This window comes from Perca fluviatilis, chromosome 6 (assembly GCF_010015445.1).
Source record: "Perca fluviatilis chromosome 6, GENO_Pfluv_1.0, whole genome shotgun sequence".
Classification (NCBI taxonomy): Eukaryota; Metazoa; Chordata; class Actinopteri; order Perciformes; family Percidae; genus Perca; species Perca fluviatilis.
Genome location: NC_053117.1, coordinates 41,328,926 through 41,348,575, shown reverse-complemented (window position 1 = coordinate 41,348,575; position 19,650 = coordinate 41,328,926). Strand labels below are relative to the sequence as shown.

Genomic DNA, 19,650 nt, shown 5'->3' with positions numbered 1-19,650 from the left:
AAAGTAAACCAATGCAATTCAAATGTTTAAATTAATTAACATGTATTTTCAAATATGGATAGTCACACTACTTTGCATGCAGTAGGCTAGGCTAAGGTAGCCTAAGTAGCGATAGTTCATTTTAAGTTTACTTAAGTGGAAGAATGTGACTAATAAACCTAGGCCTAATAACACCAGGCATTACATTTTGAACATTGTGAACAGGTAGATTATATTCTCTAGGAGTCTCTGGGTCAAGGCGAGGCTGTGCTCCAAAACGTATGTGCTGGCCGAAGAGGAGTCCTGTGTATCTGCGCCACTGAACTCTACCTATCAATCTGCGCTCGATTGCTCTTCCTTCATCCTCCAAGTACCCGGATGTCTGTCTCAGTAACTTGAAATTGAATTTGCTGATCTGAATCTGAATAGTGAGAACTGAATGTGAGGATATATAGAGAGTTGAAGTTTCAGTGAAGATCAAATTTTATTGGAATTCAGCTACAAACGAATAAATTCAACTTCAAATTATACTATTCAGATTCAGTTTTTCAATGCAATGATTCAAATTAAACAATACAATTTCAAATTATGTGATTCAAATTCAGTTTTTCAATGCAATTATTCAAGTTTAGCAATTCAAATTCAAATATAAATGATTCAAATTCAGTTTCTGGTGGCACATATTTCAGCCCATACGCCTTGCCCTTCTTGGTCACCCGACTGAGAGAGGGGATGCTCAGAGGCTGTGACCAGGCTGTGATAGGGAAATGCACTCCCACTAGGAGATAACAGGAGGTCTGCATGTCCAAGTCGATCCCCGCCGGGAGGCTACTCTCCACGGGAGGTTAAAGAGGAGTCACTAACCCCCGTAGGGGGGGAAACCCTCCCCGCTTGACAGCGGGCGGTACGATCCCAGAGAAAATAAAGAACTGGCAAAGATTGGCTCCCCTAGTCTAAAATCAGACTCAGGTGATTTTTATTATTTTGTGACAAAAGCAGAAATTAAAAGCAAGTGGTCCTTTACAAAATAAAACTAAAATACAAATAAAGATAAAGATAAAGCCTCCGCTCTAACAGAGGTATTTAAGGCTGCTTCTCTTCTCCTCCTGGCCCTGTCTCTCCCACACTCATAAACGAGCAGGTAATCTCCTTCTTCGATGTCGAAGAGGGTAAATAAATCTTCCCCACAACGCAACGAAGAGAGCGTCTGGGTAAAAACTAAGAGAGAAGAGCACTTTTTGGCCTCTGTATAACTATTCTATATAACTATATATATTCGAAGCCACTTCTCAGAGATAGTCTTTTTTCTTTTTTTTTTCCTCCCTTACACTCAGCGAGCGCAAGGGAACCCCTCTCCGGCTGGGAGAGTGATAATGAATCTTTCCCAAAACACAGAAAGTGCAAGGGTAGATGGAGAAGGCTTCATGGTATCCCGATGCCACGTAAAGCACTCTGTAAAAGAGCCCGAAGGAAGCCCAAAAGGGACCCAAAAGGGACTCGTAACATTAAATGTATGTTGAGTCTTATTATTTACTGTAAACACTGTACAGCAGCCTAACTAAAAAAAAACGCTTTCCAGGATGTTGTCAAGCTGTGTGAAGTTACAAAAAGGTTTAAATCCAGGCAGCCTTCAATTACAGGAAAGCTGACGCTGAACATTTGTCCTGAAGGGTTAAATTGGTCAAACAGTTCATGGCTTGTGTGTTTATCTGCTCCAGCCTCAGTTGGATGTGAGTTACGGTAAAACGTTGTGACAGTCTGGCTCAGGTTTAAATGATTTATCTTTTGTTTGGGGTGCCAGCCAGGTCTCTCTCCTGGCAGTAAGATACACGTTACTGTTTTTTTTTAACTCAAATGTCACGAAGGATGTTCATCTTAAAATAATGTAGGCTACACCCTCACCACTGAATGACCATAAAAGTAATAATCACCATAACTCAAAAGCCAGTACAAAACAAAATATTGGTGTATAAGAGATTTCACACAAAAAACACAATCACAAGAATGAAACACAATCCAACTCAAAAGTCCACTTCGGATGTTCTGCACACTTAAACTAACAACCTCAATACAAAATTAGATGCAGTCAAATACTACAAAAATCACAAAGTAAATCCAGATCAGTGCTGAAATGAAGCTGGTCAGTTTCTCAGACTCAAAACAAACAAAACAAAAACGTCATAGTAAAGAAAAAGAGTTACTTAATAAACTCACAGAGTCTAGTCAGTCAGTCCAGTCATTCCAGTCAGTCCAATAATCCAGTCCGTGTTTTTCTGCTGACTTGTGAATGGTTTACTGGCATCCGTGAACAACTTTGCACGGCAAATGTGGCATGATGATCCAAAGGTAGAGTGTAAGGATTGGCGTGCGGCTGGAAGTCACGACGGAAACGGTACGCAAGTGTTTTTAACTACTTTGCTTTGTTTTGGGTTTCTTTTTATAAGAGCATTTTACTCCGGCCGTTTTTTTCACCGCTCCTCTCTCTCACTCTCCTTCCGTCACACTGACACTTGCACACCACTATTGGGCACTGCACAATTAATGACAAGCATTTTGTTAGATTCAAACAATACACTAGAGTAGATTCTTTCAATATCCAAACTTGAAACAAGCTGATTTCACTTTTATGCTTCGTTGTACTGCTCTTTTACTTAGTATAACTGAACATAGCAAATACAATTATTTTAAAATTAATTAATTGTCAATCGATCTCCAATGGCAAACACCCGACCTGCTTTACAGAGCTGCTTTTTACTGAGTATGATGATTTAAATACCAGATGTTTTCTTCCAAAATGCATCGAGTGGTGAAAACCCCTAGACCTACTGTATGAGGGAGACAAGTTAAGCTCATATTTTCACAAAATCTTGAAATGGCCTTTGCATTAATTTATTTTGTATTCATCCAGTTACACACACAGACACACACACATGCACAGACACACACACACTCACACATACACACACATACACAAACATACTCACACACACATGCACAAACACACAAAAAACTCACTCACACATGCATACACACACACACTTGCACCCATACTTGCAGTCACACACACAAACAGACACACACAGACACATTTTGCAGGATTCAGTCCTGCTGCTGCTGTGAAATCGTAACATTAAATTTTATGTTGAGTCTTATTATTTACTGTGAACACTGTTCAAAAGGGTGAAATCCGGGCAGTACCTCAAATACAGGTAAGGTGAACGCTGAACATTTGTCCTGAAGGGTTAAATTGGTCCAACGGTTCATGGCTTGTGTGTTTATCTGCTGCAGCCTCACTTTGATGTGAGTTACGGTGAAACATGATTACACAGAACGAAAGCAGGGGCCTAGGAAATAAGAGTTTGAGACAGAGAATAAACAAAGCTAAAGTACAGTTTCTCTGATTTATTCTTATAAAAAGGAACATCTCTCTTCATCCTGTCAGTGCTTCTCTGTCTGCTCTTCAACCAGGAGAAGGTAAGCTGTTAGAAAGATGGATTGTTTTCATGTGTTTCACATACAAGTTTAAATACTCTGCCAACAGTTAAATACAGTTTAACACATTGAGTTTGAGATGTAACTGTGCACACTGGAACTGTAGATCTTTTAGATATTACTAGATTTACTATTACTAGATTTACTATTCTCCTTTTGGAAGTTCAATCAATGTTTTGATGTTTTTTCGTATTATTTGTTATACTCAATATACTTACTTTAACAATTATGGAGGTTATATTTATTCATAATTCAAATTGAAACTCCAAATAGAAAACAAAGCAAGACCAAATTAAAATTATTTTTACTATGCTACTACGAAAAATAATTATAATAATTGAATTTAAAAAAGAAAAAGCAAACTGTAAAAGCAAAGTTGAAATGTAAAATGATTTATCTTTTGAATTTTCCATTTCAATTTAACATTTGGCTTTTCCATTTCAATTTAACATTTAACTTTTCATTTGGACTTGACAGATGTCAATGTGAATGAGGAAAGGCTGGTGGCAGGGTCTGAAACGAAAGGTGTGCAGAGGACAGCAGGGGGGAGCTGACTGCTGGGAAGCACACTGTTGAGGAGAAAAGCAAAATTCAAAAGATAAATCATTTTACATTTCTTTGCTTTTTCAGTTTTCTTTTTTAAATTCAATGATAGCATGATTTTTCATATTAGCGTAGTAAAATAGTAAAATAAAAATATTGATTTGATCTTGTGTCATTTTCTCTTTAGACTTTCAATTTGAATTATTAATGAATATATCCTCCATAGTAAATACCTCCACTACAAATCAGTTTCCTCATTAAAACAAACAATGAAGCTGAACTTTTGATAATTTTTCTTAGTTCACAATGATGATGCGTGCAGCCGTGGGTCTCTGGGTCCTATCAGTGGTTATCTGCGTGGGCAGAGGCCATCACCATCCCAATCATTTGGGTCACGGCAACGACAAGGCCGGCCAAGACACTGTAGTGAACGGCAGCGCCAGCAGCGTCTCCCTGGTGAACGAAGTAAACCAAGAGTTTTCCTTCCGACTCTACAGGCAGTTAGCAGCTCATGCTGACTCTCAGGGAAAGAATATCTTCTTCTCCCCGGCTAGTGTGTCGACCGCCTTGGCTGCGTTGTCCGTGGGAGCGCAGGGGGAGACTCACCGTCAGCTTTTCAGTGGTCTGGGCTTCAACAGCTCCCTCCTGACGCAGACAGATGTGGACCAGGTCTTCCAGACCTTCCTCCAGAGGGCCAACAACACATCTCAAGAGGACGGTAGCGAAGGGACCGCGGTGTTCGTGGACAACGGCTTCAAGCCCAAGCCGGAGTTCCTGCAGACCCTGAAGCAGTCGTACCTCGCAGATGGGTTCAATGTGGACTTCACCAACACCACAGAAAGTGCTGATACCATCAATAAGTACGTGGAGGAGAAGACCAACGGGAAGATTGATCAGCTGGTGGAAAACCTGGATGAAAGCACTGTCATGTATCTCATCAGCTACATCTACTACAAAGGTAAGAAGGTCCCGTAAGATGATATCTAGTCAGTCTGTAATAATCTAATGTAATAATGTAAGATCTGTTTACATATTTTGAGATCAACTGAATGTATGAAATCACAAGTTTTGTTTTATTTTTACTCAATGTCTAACAGGAAAGTGGGAGACTCCATTTGACCCCAAGCTCACCAAGCAGGACGACTTCAACGTGGACGAGAACACCAAGGTTCAGAGTTTCTCTCTTAATTTAGAAAAAATGATTTGAATCCCAGTAATTCTAGGGGTGGAGCCAGACATCTTAAACAAGGTTAAAGGTTAATTTACAAAAAGATTTATAAAGTATTTTTCATGCCGTTAACACAACTTTGGAAAACCTGAGAGTTGTAACACCCTATTTTCTTGTTGACATCTGCTGCTTTGTTCAACCCTTTTGCTGTTTTTTGACGATAAAAAGGACAGAATGGATTTGAGTCCCAGTATAATTTAGCGTCATCGTTCATTCTGTGTGTCTTCATGTTTAAATTGTCATTGTCCAGGTTCCGGTTCTCATGATGAATCTGGAGGATAGTTTCAAAACCTATCACGACCACGATCTGAACACGACGGTCCTTCAGCTCCCCTTCAACAGCTCCTACTCCATGCTGCTGATGTTGCCTGACGTCATGGCAACACTGGAAAACGCCATTGGCCCGAAGCACGTCACCAAATGGTTGAAGGCTATGATGAGACCCAGGTTTGGAGAATCTTAATTTATGCTTCTAATATGTGGAAGGTTTGACTCTGAATAAAGTACTCAGCTTTGTCCTGTCCGATAGCGACTGTCCTCCCTCAAAAACCTGCCCCATAAGTGGTTTGTTCCAGCATCATTCGGACCTATATTTAGGTTTGTAGTGGTGGCGCCCTCTAGTGGCCGTAGTATTTCTGACGGAATCAAAGCAGGAAGTAAGGTGAGGAAGTATAAGTGCACCAAATGTCCTGGTAAGGAGGCAGGACATTCATGTTCCGTTTGGAAAGAAAAGGAAACAGAGTTTAATAGTATTTGTCTGTAGTTGTTCATTGCTTTGTAATTGTGTGGACTTTGTTGTGCATCTGCTTCAATCTTTTACTATTTGTTCATGTGTCCTTGAGTATCAAGAAAGGTGCCCATAAATTAGGGTGACCAGACGTCCCTGGAAATGTCCCGTTTTCACTGTGACTGACAGATCCAAAATTGGAATGAAAGAAAACATTGACCAAACGTATAGTCACGCAACCTACACGCGCAGGCTCAAGACAGCCACAGCAATTTATATAGACCGATTATTGCTTAGTGATATTACTGATCTATATCACTTAATAGACTGCAATTTGCACTAACTGTATATTGACTCTTCACTACAATTCAGCATTTATCTAGACTGTCTATTCATTGTTTTAGAATTGATCTACTTCACTAACTAAACCACTAGACTAACTGTTTATTGACTCTTTACACCATTGACTCTTTACACCATCACAGCAGTAATTTATGGCGCTTTTCCATAACATGGTACCGGCTCGACTCGCCTCGACTGTACTCGCCTTTTTTGGTTTTCCATCACGGAAAAAAGTACCCGGTACCTGCTAACAGATACTTTTTTTAGTACCACCTCAGTCGAGGTTCCAAGCAAGCTGAGGCGAGCCGAAACGGTGACGTGAAAACCTGCAGGCTGCTGATTGGTCGGAAAGAATCGTCACTGATCACTGCATCGCTAGCGAAAGACGGCATTTTTAAATAGTTTAGCCAGCGGTGTTTTTTTGCTGCCGGAGGCTCCACGCAGAGCTTTCTCCGTAGCATACAAGTGGCCTGATGTTTATACTTGTGCGCTGGTGTGTGCATGTGTGATGTGTGTGTGTGTGGGGAGCTGGTGAGCGAGGGAGAAGTGAGAGAGTGACGGTGATTATCTCCGCAGTGAGTAGTGACTCTAGACTCATATATATGTGATAGAAACAAAGTGTCTCCCCTGTTCTTTCTGACCACGGTGGGAAATCTGGAGCAGTAAACGTTAACTATCTCTTTGATATCATGTTGTTTACGGAGACGGAGAACCAGGAAATGAGTCGGGGAAAAGCCAACGCTACTAAGCCACGCCCACGGCAGTCGCTATGACGACCAGCCACGCTGAGGCAGTACTAAAATCTGCAACGGAAAACGGACGCACAGCGCGGCGAGTAGAGTCGAGTAGAGTAGAGTCGAGTAGAGTCGAGTAGAGTCGAGTAGAGTCGAGTAGAGTCGAGGCACGTCGAGCAGGTACCATGTAATGGAAAAACGCCAATAGACTGTGTTCATGTATATTGCACACTCATCGACTTACCTACATCTCACTACGTGCTGGCATTTGTAATGCCCACTTAACTTTATGTAGCATATTGTATTCTGTATTCTTGTACTGTATTGAATGTGAAACTATTTGTTGTCTTGCATGCCTACGCTTTTCTTGGCCAGGTCGCCGTTGCAAATGAGAACCTGTTCTCAACGGCCTACCTGGTTAAATAAAGGTTAACTTAATTTCATATGTCCATCAATAGATTAGAATAATCAAGTCTAACCTCTGAATTTCTTTTCAAAGTGCACCAGATTGATGCATTTAAACATTAAAATAGACAAAATTTTCTTACAGGGGAGCATGCCCATGGACCACCCTAGGGGTGCTTGTGCCCTAGTGCAGCTTTTGAGCTGAGAATTTCCCTGGTATTGTCTCAGAAATCTGGTCACCTTACCATAAATACAATGTATTATTGTTTTAACTTTGTATCAACTTAATTAAGTCAGTTTTTTTTCACAGGAGGAAAGGATCCCTACAGAGATTATTTACATGGAGTCTGGTGGAGTTTGGTGATGGTGATTTCAGGGCAGTTTCAAGTTAAACTAAAAGGATCTTACTCTTTAACTAAAAGGTCTATCTCTGTAGGGATACTTTCCATAATGTTGTCAGACTCTTAGAATAATAATCTGAGTCTGTCGGTGATAAAAACAGCATATCATTGTTTAAGGCCGTCATAGCCAAATGAAACTTCTGCCCTAGTCAGATTCACTGAATGTTTGTCTTTCCCCCCCAATGTTTTAGGGTACTTGATGTATATATTCCAAAGTTCTCCATCAAGACTTCCTACAACCTGAAAGATGTGCTGTCAGAAATGGGAATGACAGACATGTTTGGTGATCGTGCAAATTTGAGAGGCATTTCAGAGGAGGAAAGTCTGCAAGTCTCACAAGTAAGTAAACAAAGCATATGTTTTAAGTTATTTCACACATTTTCTATTCGTCCGTTGTCTCACTTTGTCTGCGTTGCACCGCAGGTTGTGCACCAAGCTACGCTGGACGTGGACGAGGCCGGAGCCACCGCTGCTGCCGCCACGGGCATTGACATCGCAAGTAATTCTGTCGTCCCTGTGTTGAAGTTCAATCGTCCATTCATGGTCATCATCACTGAACGCAACACAGAGAAAATCCTCTTCTTGGGGAAGATTATCAACCCAACCATCTGATGGATCATGACTCGAGCACAGCTGTTGCATCTCATATAAAGGAGTCAGAAAAAATTGTGTTTTTTGTCTCTTGCTTTATTGAGAGTGTAAACAGTTTTTATATAATCTTTCAAGGTAAAATAATGTAGTGATAAAATATACTTAATACTTAACTACTAATAATACTTCCCTAAGCATTTGGTATTCATTTATAACTGATCAGATTTTAAAAATACAATAGAGCTCAACAGTGACCACCCACTTTTTGAACCGCTGTAGTTCTGGGTATTAAAATCCATTATGTAAGTAAAAGTACGACTTCCACAGTGTAAAAGTACAAGTCCTGCATTGAAAATGTTACTTCAGTAAAAGTCTGTAAGTATCGTCAGGAAAATGTACTTAAAGTATAAAAGTACTTAATGCAGAAAAATCCTCACATTTTGGAAACTGGAAACAGTTGATTTCATACGAACTTCTGTCTTCTACAGGAGCAGAAACTTTGTTTCACAGCTCACAGTCAGTTTACCTTGGATGGTTTAGACATTGTGGCTAATAATCAAAATCCTTGTAGAGAAAGTGAATTGGATTTTTAAACTTGATGGGACAGTGTGAATTCTGTATGTTCGAGGCTGACACTACTCTGAATTGCTGGCTTGAATGTGTAATAAGTAATTGAAGTAGTAGGAAGAGTTGAAAAAGTGAGAATGGGTTTATTTGGTATGAATATTATTGAGAAGTTAAATAATACAAATAATGTTTGAAAGATATGTTTTTAGAAAAGGCTGACTCAAAGCTGGAAATCGCTTAAATGTGTAAGAAGTAGATAAAGTAGTAAAAGTTATTAACACAACATGGAGAAAGTCCTCTTCATAGGCAAGATTACAAAACCCAACCATCTGATGGAACATCACTTTGTGTTTGCTTGAGCACAGCTTGAGCTCATATAAAGGAGTCAGAAAATCTTTTGTTTTGTTGTCTCTTGCTTTATTGATTGAGTATGTAGCAAACTAGTCTGCGAATGCAAAATAATGAAGGGATGAAATATAAACAGCCATAAGCATTTGGTATTCATTTATACCAAAGATTAGCTTTTAAAAAATACAATAGAGCTCAACAGTGACCGCCCACCTTTTGAACGGCTTTGGCCCCGTAGTTAATTTTCACCATTCAACATCTCCGTGGACGTTTTATTAAATGCTGATATAAAGACTCTTAAGCCTGGGACCAAGCCAATCAGCCATGAGATAAATCATGACCATAAGACATTTGATTCGGGGCAAAAACACATTTTGAAATGGCAAAAAAGAGAAAAGAACAACACTGTAAAGAAACGTTCAGAGCATACCTGTCAAGTTTTGGATTTGAAAATAAGGGAAATTTTCCGGCGCCCACCGCGAGCAGTCCCACCACCCCAACCAAGCTCCAGTATCCCTTACATTTTAAGACAGGTGTACAAGAAAGCTAAAATCACCACTTGATGCAGAATGCTGAAAACATTTACAATTTATAACATTTATTTTTTATAAATTATATAAAATATATATTATATAATATATATTTTATTTATTATTATTTAATTTTTTTTTATCTTTACATTTACATTTTCTTTTCATTCCACACATTCTTTTCATTTCATATTGCTTTTCGTTTACAGTTTTTCTTTTCATTTCACATAACTTGTCTTTACTCTTTTAGTGAGTTATTGTACAAATTTGTTGTAGACTTTGCATTCTTTAGACTGTTGTGGAAGGAGTGTATTAGTGGGCGGGGCCAGAGTGGTTCATGTTACATGAGAGTAGAGCGCAGACAGTTCTGTGGTCTAACGTCCTCCTATTCTCTGGAACAATCTTTCGTACCATGCTAAACACCCTTTCTCAACTCTCATTGCTGTGGGGAATGCAGAGTAAAGCCTTCAGAAGTTTAGGCAGCGCACCGTCTCTGTCGTAGCGTCCATCATCCGTCTCTGTTTTTATTTCTTCTTTTTTTTTCCTGCGTTGTCACTCATCATCTGACCTCACACACTGACCTCGCGACAACTGCCACCTACAGTATCTGTAGTAGGCTACTGCAGGTGGCAGTTATCGTGAGGCTAGTGACAGAACTCAGATTGGGAATGTTTCTGTTTTTTTTACTGCGCTCGGGCCCGGGGTATTATTATTTTTTAATAACGCAGGTTATAATCCGGGAGATTTACGGGAAAATACTAATACGGGAGGACGGCGGGAAAGAAGAGTAAAATACGGGACTTTCCCGGCCAAAACGGGATACTTGACAGGTATGGTTCAGAGACTTGAGTGGTAGCAGCTTTTGCGGGTTCTGTAAACATTTCCATGGTAACAACGAGCTCAACCAATCAGCGAGGTCCCTGTTAGCGCTCAGGATTGTGGGTAGTGTAGTTGTAACAACCAGAAGTAACTATTAATTAGCTATCCTGTGAAAAAAACAGTGTTGGTCTTTCCCTATTTAAGATGATGGTGATGAACGCAGAGTTGTCAATCAGCCGCAAAATATGGAGTCACAGGATGTGATGTACGGAGATGGAGAGCCTAAGAAGACCGTCTGACAAAAAGTAACGTTTGCTACTCAAAAATTTGATGATTCCAACTCTCTCTGTCAAAAAAGTCAACAGTCAAAAAGAAGCACACCGTTGTCCCCAAACCAGCCTCTTCTGTGAGATGGACCGGAGGCTGTGTGAATATGTGATAAATAAACAAGTATTTTCTTTATTAAAAAAATATTTGCTCTCATAAAGTCGGGGGTCGCCTTATGCCTGGGTCAATACGGTAAATCACATGAGTTTAGGCCACACTGAGTTATCATTGTAAAGTACAGATGCTAAGTAAGAAATTGATCATTACCCTTAGCAGTCCTTCTACAAGTAGTTCGCTCTGATTGGCACTGATGTTGCTTGTCCCGATCCCTGCAGGCAGAACGTAGTCTGTCAGCGGAGAAGTACAATAATTTTAGAAAGATAAACACTTAATATGGACCAGCATCTCAGAATGATACTCCCAAGGAACACACATCTCCTGGGTGAAAGGCTTTAGTTTTCCCGGGGCAGTGAACTCTGCACCCTGGCTTGAAAGTCTGTACGTTGACGTAAAAAAATGTACTCAAGTAAAAGTAAAAAAGTAGCTAATTAAAAATGTACTCAGAATAAAAGTTACTCAATTACTTTTTAAGAGCAGGTGAAAAGATACTTTTTGTATCATCTTTCATCTTATTTAAACTTATTATGCGTATGTAATTAAATCTCAATCTTTTTGTGCTATGACAAGGGATGTGATTTAAAATGTAGCAACATACAATACTGAAAACAAAACTACTTTAAAAAGTAAAAACCTACTCCATTACAGTAACGTGAGTAAATGTAATTTGTTACTTTCCACCTCTGGACTTACAGGATCTTTTGTTTATCACATGGGCGGAAATGGGCTTCCACAATAATAAAGTCTGCAAACAAAAAACAATTACTTGCATCCCTCAGCTTGTGTTTCTGTCTATGAAACACCAGGGGGCGCTGTTGGGAAACTATACTGGCTGTGTGCTTTTATTTCTCTTCCAGTGACACACACACACACACACACACACACACACACACACACACAGACACAGACACAGAAACAAAACAATTGTGATGACACCTCTCATGTGAGCAGGGTAGGAGGCAGGCAGAGGTGTGGTAGTCTACACCTGGTTCACATTTGCTTGATTGACTCTCTGTCCTTTAAAGAGGGCTGGAGGTTCAGTTCTGGTGATCTCTCTCAACCCTCACATCCAGGTTAGGTTTGTGGTTGATTTTTGTTTACTTTATTATTGTCCTGTGATGTTTGGCTTGCTTACCCTTTTTTTTCATAGACTAGTTGAGGAAAAGCCCTGAAATCACCATCACCAAACCCACTAGACTCCATGTAAATAATTAGGACTTTTAGCGTGTATAGAGCCAGCATATCTCCACCAGACTCCATGTAAATAATCAGGACTTTTAGCGTGTATAGAGCCAGCATATCTCCACCAGACTCCATGTAAATAATCAGGACTTTTAGCGTGTATAGAGCCAGCATATCTCCACCAGACTCCATGTAAATAATCAGGACTTTTAGCGTGTATAGAGCCACCATATTTCCACCAGACTCCATGTAAATAATCAGGACTTTTAGCATGTATAGAGCCAGCATATCTCCACCAGACTCCATGTAAATAATCAGGACTTTTAGCGTGTATAGAGCCAGCATATTTCCACATGTAAATGGGTGAATTAAGGGTTTATTTCAACCAAACCAGAGTGGTGATTGTTGGAACAGTGGAAAGCTGAACCAAGACGGCTTTTGGTAGTTTTATTTAGTTTCTGTCCACTTTGACTGAAGTGTTTTACAATGATTAAAGTACTGATTATTTACATGGATCTGGTGGGGTTTGGTGATGGTGATTTTGGGGCTGTTTCATATGAAACTAATAGGATTTTACTCTTTAACAAAAAGGTATCTCTGTAGGGATCCTTTCCATAATGTTGTCAGACACTTAGAATAATGTGAGTCTGTCAGTGGCAAAACCTGTAACTTTTAGTGGATGAAAAATTAAGGTAAATGTTAGATTGCAGCTTGTTTTGCCACTGCAGTGGTCTTGCTTGAAGTCTGTGAGCACCCACACCGGTGTTTTCAGTTAATCTGGCTGATTGACCTTTTCCCAGGACTGTGGGTGTGTTTTAGACAGACATCTTCCTGTGTCTCCTGTTAGCTTTGCTACACATGGGCAGGACAATTGACCGCTTTATCATTTTACTCAGTAGAAAAGATTTGTGACCAGCTCCTACTCCATGTTGCTGATGTTGCCTGACAACATGGCAACACTGGAGAACACCATTGGCCCGCACCTTGTCATCAAATGGTTGAAGTGGATGACACCCAGGTTGGGAGCATCTTAATTTATGCTTCTGATATGTGGAAGGTTTGACAGTGAATGGTCTGTCAGTGATTAAATGCAGAATATCATTGTTGCCCTCACAGCCAAATGAAACTTCTGCCCTAGTCAGATTCACTGAAGGTCTGTCTTCTTCCCCATTTTTTAAAACCGGAAACCATTGATTTCATACAGCTATACTGTAAAAATACAAGTTCTGCATTGAGAATTTTACTTCAGGAAAATGTACTTGAAGTATAGATGTAAAGTACTTGATACAGAAAAATCCTCAAATTTTGGAGACATTTGATTTCATATGGACTTGCTCCTTCTACAGGAGAGAAACTTTGTTTCACAACCTCCTTGCTCAGTCTACCTTGGATGGATTAGACATTGTAGCTAATGTACTCAAATTTATTAATTAGCTCAGTTACCAGCTTTAGTTAAAGATTGCCATGACTTCTCCCGTCTCAGTTATTTTCACCGAGATGACGCTCTTATTATTCATATTTTAATCATTTTACAGCTGTAAGAGCTAGAGACTTAGCGTCTTTTGTTGCTGAAAGCTAACACTTGGGCCGTCACGGGGGTGTCTTTGTATCACTTATAGGTTTTCTATCCAGCCTGGAACTTGTTCCTTTTTTCGGGGTCATTGAGCAATGAATCCAAACTCTTACATCCAAGATTTATCCACTTGATGTCCATAATTTATACATTTTCCCATGATGCTTTCCGAGAGCTTGTTTACATTTTGTCGATCAATGTAAGGGAGGTCCGTCACACATTAAGCCCTTGCAAGGTCAGCAATAAGGCATCGACATAAAAGATTGTTTATTGTGAGGAGAGATCACTCAAAGTCAGAATAGTGAGATATGACCAAAGATAATCTATTACCGTTCAAAACCGTTCTATAGAGAAGAATGGCATTACTGTTTTGAGTTTTGGCATAAGTTTGGGCCTTTTTTGAAGAAATGTAAATAGTTTGTCCTTTATATGAGTTATAATGTTCATTCTATTTATTTTTACACTGGATGACTCCTAATATATATGAGAACTGTTTTAGACAGCACAAATGCTTGTGTAGCATTGCTGTGTGTGTGATATCAATAAATATGACATTATTAGTTTATTATTTTGAGTATTGGCATAAGTTAATGTCATGAGGCCAAAAGCGTCTGGACTTTTTTGGAAAAAAATGTAGATATTTTTTCAACTGTATAAGTTATGTTTATTTCTTCACAGTTTGACTCCTAATACATAAAAGAACTGATTTAGACAGGAGATTGGCTTAGCTCGTATTGCTGTGTGTGATATCAATATGTATCTGTGAGATTTGTGTTCCGTTTTATTTATTTATTTGTGTTTAAGGTCCTTTTTTTAACATTCAAGTGGCCTCACTGCAGCACAAATATTATAGCCCTGATTTTCCTGAAAAAAATGGTGTTCACAGATTGACTGGACAACAGTGTTGATGTTTTACAAGTTTTTTTAGAAAATAAAACCAGACGGACCAGAGGTTGTCAAAAATCCTTTAGGGCTCAGAGCGTTTGGATCCTTTACACTTCAACTTCATTTTCCTGATGATACTTACATACTTTTACTGAAGTAAAATTTTCACTGCAGGACTTTAACTTGTAAGTATTTTGGAGTATTTTTATAGTGTGGTATTAGTACTTTTACTACAGTAATCTGAATACTTCTTCCACTTCCTCCACCGCTGCCTGTGAGGATATGAACAACTACCCAATGTCGCCTTCTGGTGGTAGAAGTTCTGCATGATGAATTATAGAAATGTTGCAGTATAAATAACGTTATGGAGGCTTTGGTTTTAGGCAGCAATGCCTCTTAGGATTTTGTTATTTGCAAGTGCTTTACGTGTGTAAGCCTTTACATTGTAGCAGCATAGAAATAGGGTTGTCTTGCTGCAGTTAATTGCGCCTGCTGACCACTAGGGCGGCGGTATATAAGCGCGGCCCTCCGTCTCACGCCCCCACTGATGCATCATTTCCGGGTCAGGTGTTTGTCTGTGCAGAGCAGCGACTGAGTGCTCCGTGCTCTGTTTTATTCCTTGGTTCTCTCGAGCGGTGGTAGATGTCCAGTGCCGTGTGGGTCTCGCTCTCCCTCCCTCTCCCTGTGCAGGTTTGACTTTGAAAACAGGGAATGCTCATCAGCTGGCCGAAGTCTACAGGTGGTGATTCACGTGACTCCACTACCAGCTCATTGGGGCCACTGCTGCTTTGTCTGCCGCTGCTGCGGTTGTTATCGGGTTCAATCGCCGTGGTTACTCATGCTGAACACCTAACCTGGTCAGGAGCCGGTTAAGTCGGAGATCAGAGATCAACCGGTGTTAAAGCACCGCCTACTGACCAATCAATACTCCATTGAAAACGGCGTCACCATTCTTAGAAGATCAGAGAGAGAGAGAGAGAGAGAGATGCCCTGAGGGCCACTTTAGTGAGAACCTTGTTGTGCGCTCATAAAAGTTAAAACATTTAGAGACCGACAACCCCGTTAACATTCCCTGATTGGTATTTTTATCAAATATATATATTTTAATGGGAGGGAATTACATATCGGCTTCTTGAGCCGTGTGTCGCCAATTAATGCGCACATCGGTTTGAATTATGAAAAAAGCACAAGTGTAATTATGGTCAGGTCTTGGTCCTGACTGATGAGGTAGTGATATTAATAAGCGTTGTGATTTAAAAATCTACAGCGTCGGCTATTTTTTTTTTTTTTTTTGCCAGCTTTCCTTCCTGTTTTAGGAAGCAGCGACTGTATTGCGTTTTGCCTGTAAAACCGTGTCTGTGTTCTTCATATTTATGTTGAATTACATTTTATTAAATAAAGTATTTTTGTAAATTGGGAACCACGTGTTTGGCCTATTGAGTGGGACAAACCTGTGTGCTCTAAAAGGTCTTGGGCCTATTCCAAGTGGCATTGTCGGAAATCTTAAAAATCCCTGAGTGTCATCCATCCCATTCGCGTTGCCACAACATCTACACTGTAAAAAAAGGTTTTTAAATTTTTGACAGCAATACATGTTATTTCATGTTGTGTCAACATCTGGGATTGTTTCATTGATGCTGGAAATTCCACCAGATGTCCCTTCATTTCTGACAGACTGACAGACAGAAAGTTGTTTGACTGTTTGGATTGTTTACACTTTCTAAAATGGATTGGATTGTTCTTTACTTTTAATACTTTACTACATTTTCCTGATGATACTTACAGACTTTAACTTGTAACAGAGTATTTTAACAGAGTGGTATTAGTACTTTTACTGCAGTAAAGGATCTGAATAACTTCTTACAGCACTGCTGATTTTAGCAGGAGGGAATTGGAGGTAAAGTATGGTAAAGATATTCGAGTATATTCCACTTTTATATCAACAGTTTTTTTGTAAAAGAGACTCACAGCTTCTGATCCGGTTTGAATTGCCTTTAACGTTTGAGGTAACGTATTCATATTCTGTCAATATGTTCATGTTAAATGGATTTACATTAAAAATATGAATTTGATGCAGATTTTGATGAATGTCTGGCAGTCGAGTGCTACTTGCACACAAAACATTAACCTACTGTAACCGACATCAAACTGAGGCTATAACAGATAAACAGACAAGCAAAGAGCCAGGCTGTAATGTAACTCTACAGGACAAATGTTCAGCGTTAGTTTTCGTCCACTAAAAGTTCTGTTTCTGCTGCTCACAGAGTCAAATTTTTATTCTTAGTGTCTGACAACATTGTAGAAAGCAGTGTTCGAACTATACCGTGGCCTTCGGGGGAGCCCACTTTTTTTCCACGCGAGGGGGGGGGTCGTGCGCTTGCAACTTACAATGACTTACAAAGATACATAACAGCTACAAGTGTATGCACTACAGGATTTACCCGATCATACTTTATCGACAGGAATAGATAGGTCAAACAGCCAGCCACAAATATATAAACAAAGCATCAGGCTGTTTTTGAGATTTCACATGAACAACGGTTAAAGTTACTCAGGCTACCAAAGAATACCATAATTCCTCCGTTCAATTAGACCTTATGACGCACCCCAAGCTTCCATCTTTAACAAACAGCCATGTATATGTATCGGCTCTTCCAGTCTCTCCACTGCCGGCTGTTCCAATTTAACGGGAGAGAGGAGCGAGAGGGGTTAGGATCATCTTCAGCCAGAGAGGACATTACAGGTGCTGGTCATATAATTAGAATATCATCAAAAAGTTGATTTATTTCAGTGATTCCATTCAAAAAGTGAAACTTGTATATTATATTCATTCATTACACACAGACTGATATATTACAGTGTTTATTTCTTTTAATTTTGATGATTATAACTGACAACTAATGAAAACCCCAAATTCAGTATCTCAGAAAATTAGAATATTGTGAAAAGGTTCAATATCGAAGACACCTAGTGCCACACTCTAATCAGCTAATTAACTCAAAACACCTGCAAAGGCCTTTAAATGGTCTCTCAGTCTAGTTCTGTAGTCTACACAATCATGGGGAAGACTGCTGACTTGACAGCTGTCCAAAAGATGACCATTGACACCTTGCACAAGGAAGGCAAGACACAAAAGGTCATTGCTAAAGAGGCTGGCTGTTCACAGAGCTCTGTGTCTAAGCACATTAATAGAGAGGCGATGGGAAGGAAAAGATGTGGTAGAAAAAGGTGTCCAAGCAATAGGGATAACCGCACCCTGGAGAGGATTGTGAAACAAAACCCATTAAAAAATGTGGGGGAGATTCACAAAGAGTGGACTGCAGCTGGAGTCAGTGCTTCAAGAAGCACCACGCACAGACGGATGCAAGACATGGGTTTCAGCTGTCGCGTTCCTTGTGTCAAGCCACTCTTGAACAAGACACAGCGTCAGAAGCGTCTCGCCTGGGCTAAAGACAAACCGGACTGGACTGCTGCTGAATGGTCCAAAGTTATGTTCTCTGATGAAAGTAAATTTAGCATTTCCTTTGGAAATCAAGGTCCCAGAGTCTGGAGGAAGAGAGGCGAGGCACAGAATCCATGTTGCTTGAAGTCCAGTGTAAAGTTTCCACAGTCAGTGATGGTTTGGGGTGCCATGTCATCTGCTGGTGTTGGTCCACTGTGTTTTCTGAGGTCCAAGGTCAACGCAGCCGTCTACCAGGAAGTTTTATAGCACTTCATGCTTCCTGCTGCTGACCAACTTTATGGAGATGCAGATTTCATTTTCCAACAGGACTTGGCACCTGCACACAGTGCCAAAGCTACCAGTACCTGGTTTAAGGACCATGGTATCCCTGTTCTTAATTGGCCAGCAAACTCGCCTGACCTTAACCCTATAGAAAATCTATGGGGTATTGTGAAGAGGATGATGCGATCCGCCAGACCCAACAATGCAGAAGAGCTGAAGGCCACAATCAGAGCAACCTGGGCTCTCCTAACACCTGAGCAGTGCCACAGACTGATCGACTCCATGCCACGCCGCATTGCTGCAGTAATTCAGGCAAAAGGAGCCCCAACTAAGTATTGAGTGCTGTACATGCTCATACTTTTCATGTTAATGCTTTTCAGTTGGCCAACATTTCTAAAAATCCTTTTTTTGTATTGGTCTTAGGTAATATTCTAATTTTCTGAGATACTGAATTTGGGATTTTCATTAGTTGTCAGTTATAATCATCAAAATTAAAAGAAATAAACACTGAAATATATCAGTCTGTGTGTAATGAATGAATATAATATACAAGTTTCACTTTTTGAATGGAATTACTGAAATAAATCAACTTTTTCATGATATTCTAATTATATGACCAGCACCTGTATTTCTTCATCTTCTTCTTGCGTTGTCACCCCGGTGGAAGGTGTGCTAACAGGGCTTGCAGCAGGTGAATTAGTCGTGCTATTAACCTCATCGCCACACAATTTCTTAGTAAAACCAAAATTAATTAAACTGCCTTGTTTTCTTTTTGCCATGGCTATATGATGCTTACTGCAGAATGGATTTCAAGGACTTTGCGCACCGATTAATGGCCTCCAATGTTTATATTTTTTCTACGAATCTTTGAGTTAACGTACTAAACATGAGTTGGATTTGCACCGCAGCGCCGCCACGCCTTGATGCTCATAACAAGAATAGCATGTATAGTTTTCTTTATTGAAGTGAATTGGGTTTAAATCACCATCACGCATGAATTATATTTTTGCAGTTTTACACATTATAATCCACGATGATCACATTACACAAAACTGAAATTGCACGTCAAAATGACACATTGTCAATATTTTTAGAGACCCCCCAAAATTTCACAAATCACGTTTTCAGGGGAGCCC

The 19,650-nt window shown here is 39.9% G+C and overlaps 3 protein-coding genes across 7 annotated transcripts in view; all 3 read left to right on the top strand.

Annotated features, from left to right (window-relative positions):
- LOC120560230 (alpha-1-antitrypsin-like protein CM55-MS) overlaps positions 1-19,650 on the top strand; it is a 166,247-nt gene that overhangs the window by 108,281 nt on the left and 38,316 nt on the right. The window lies entirely within an intron of this gene.
- LOC120560231 (mucin-5AC-like) overlaps positions 1-19,650 on the top strand; it is a 63,982-nt gene that overhangs the window by 34,602 nt on the left and 9,730 nt on the right. The gene's annotated exons all lie outside the window — the stretch shown is intronic.
- Positions 2,249-9,404, top strand: LOC120560207 (serine protease inhibitor 2.1-like). 4 transcript variants are annotated; one of them, XM_039802477.1, is made up of 7 exons: positions 2,249-2,371; positions 3,398-3,453; positions 4,315-4,972; positions 5,112-5,182; positions 5,493-5,689; positions 8,043-8,190; positions 8,275-9,404. In XM_039802477.1, exons 1-7 carry the CDS (start codon positions 2,305-2,307, stop codon positions 8,461-8,463), a joined length of 1,386 nt encoding a protein of 461 aa, XP_039658411.1. In that variant the 5' UTR covers positions 2,249-2,304; the 3' UTR covers positions 8,464-9,404. The 4 variants fall into 4 exon arrangements, with proteins under 4 accessions (XP_039658411.1, XP_039658414.1, XP_039658412.1 ...); XM_039802480.1 differs by having other exon boundaries at positions 2,252-2,371; positions 3,448-3,453; XM_039802478.1 differs by having other exon boundaries at positions 2,272-2,371; positions 3,422-3,453.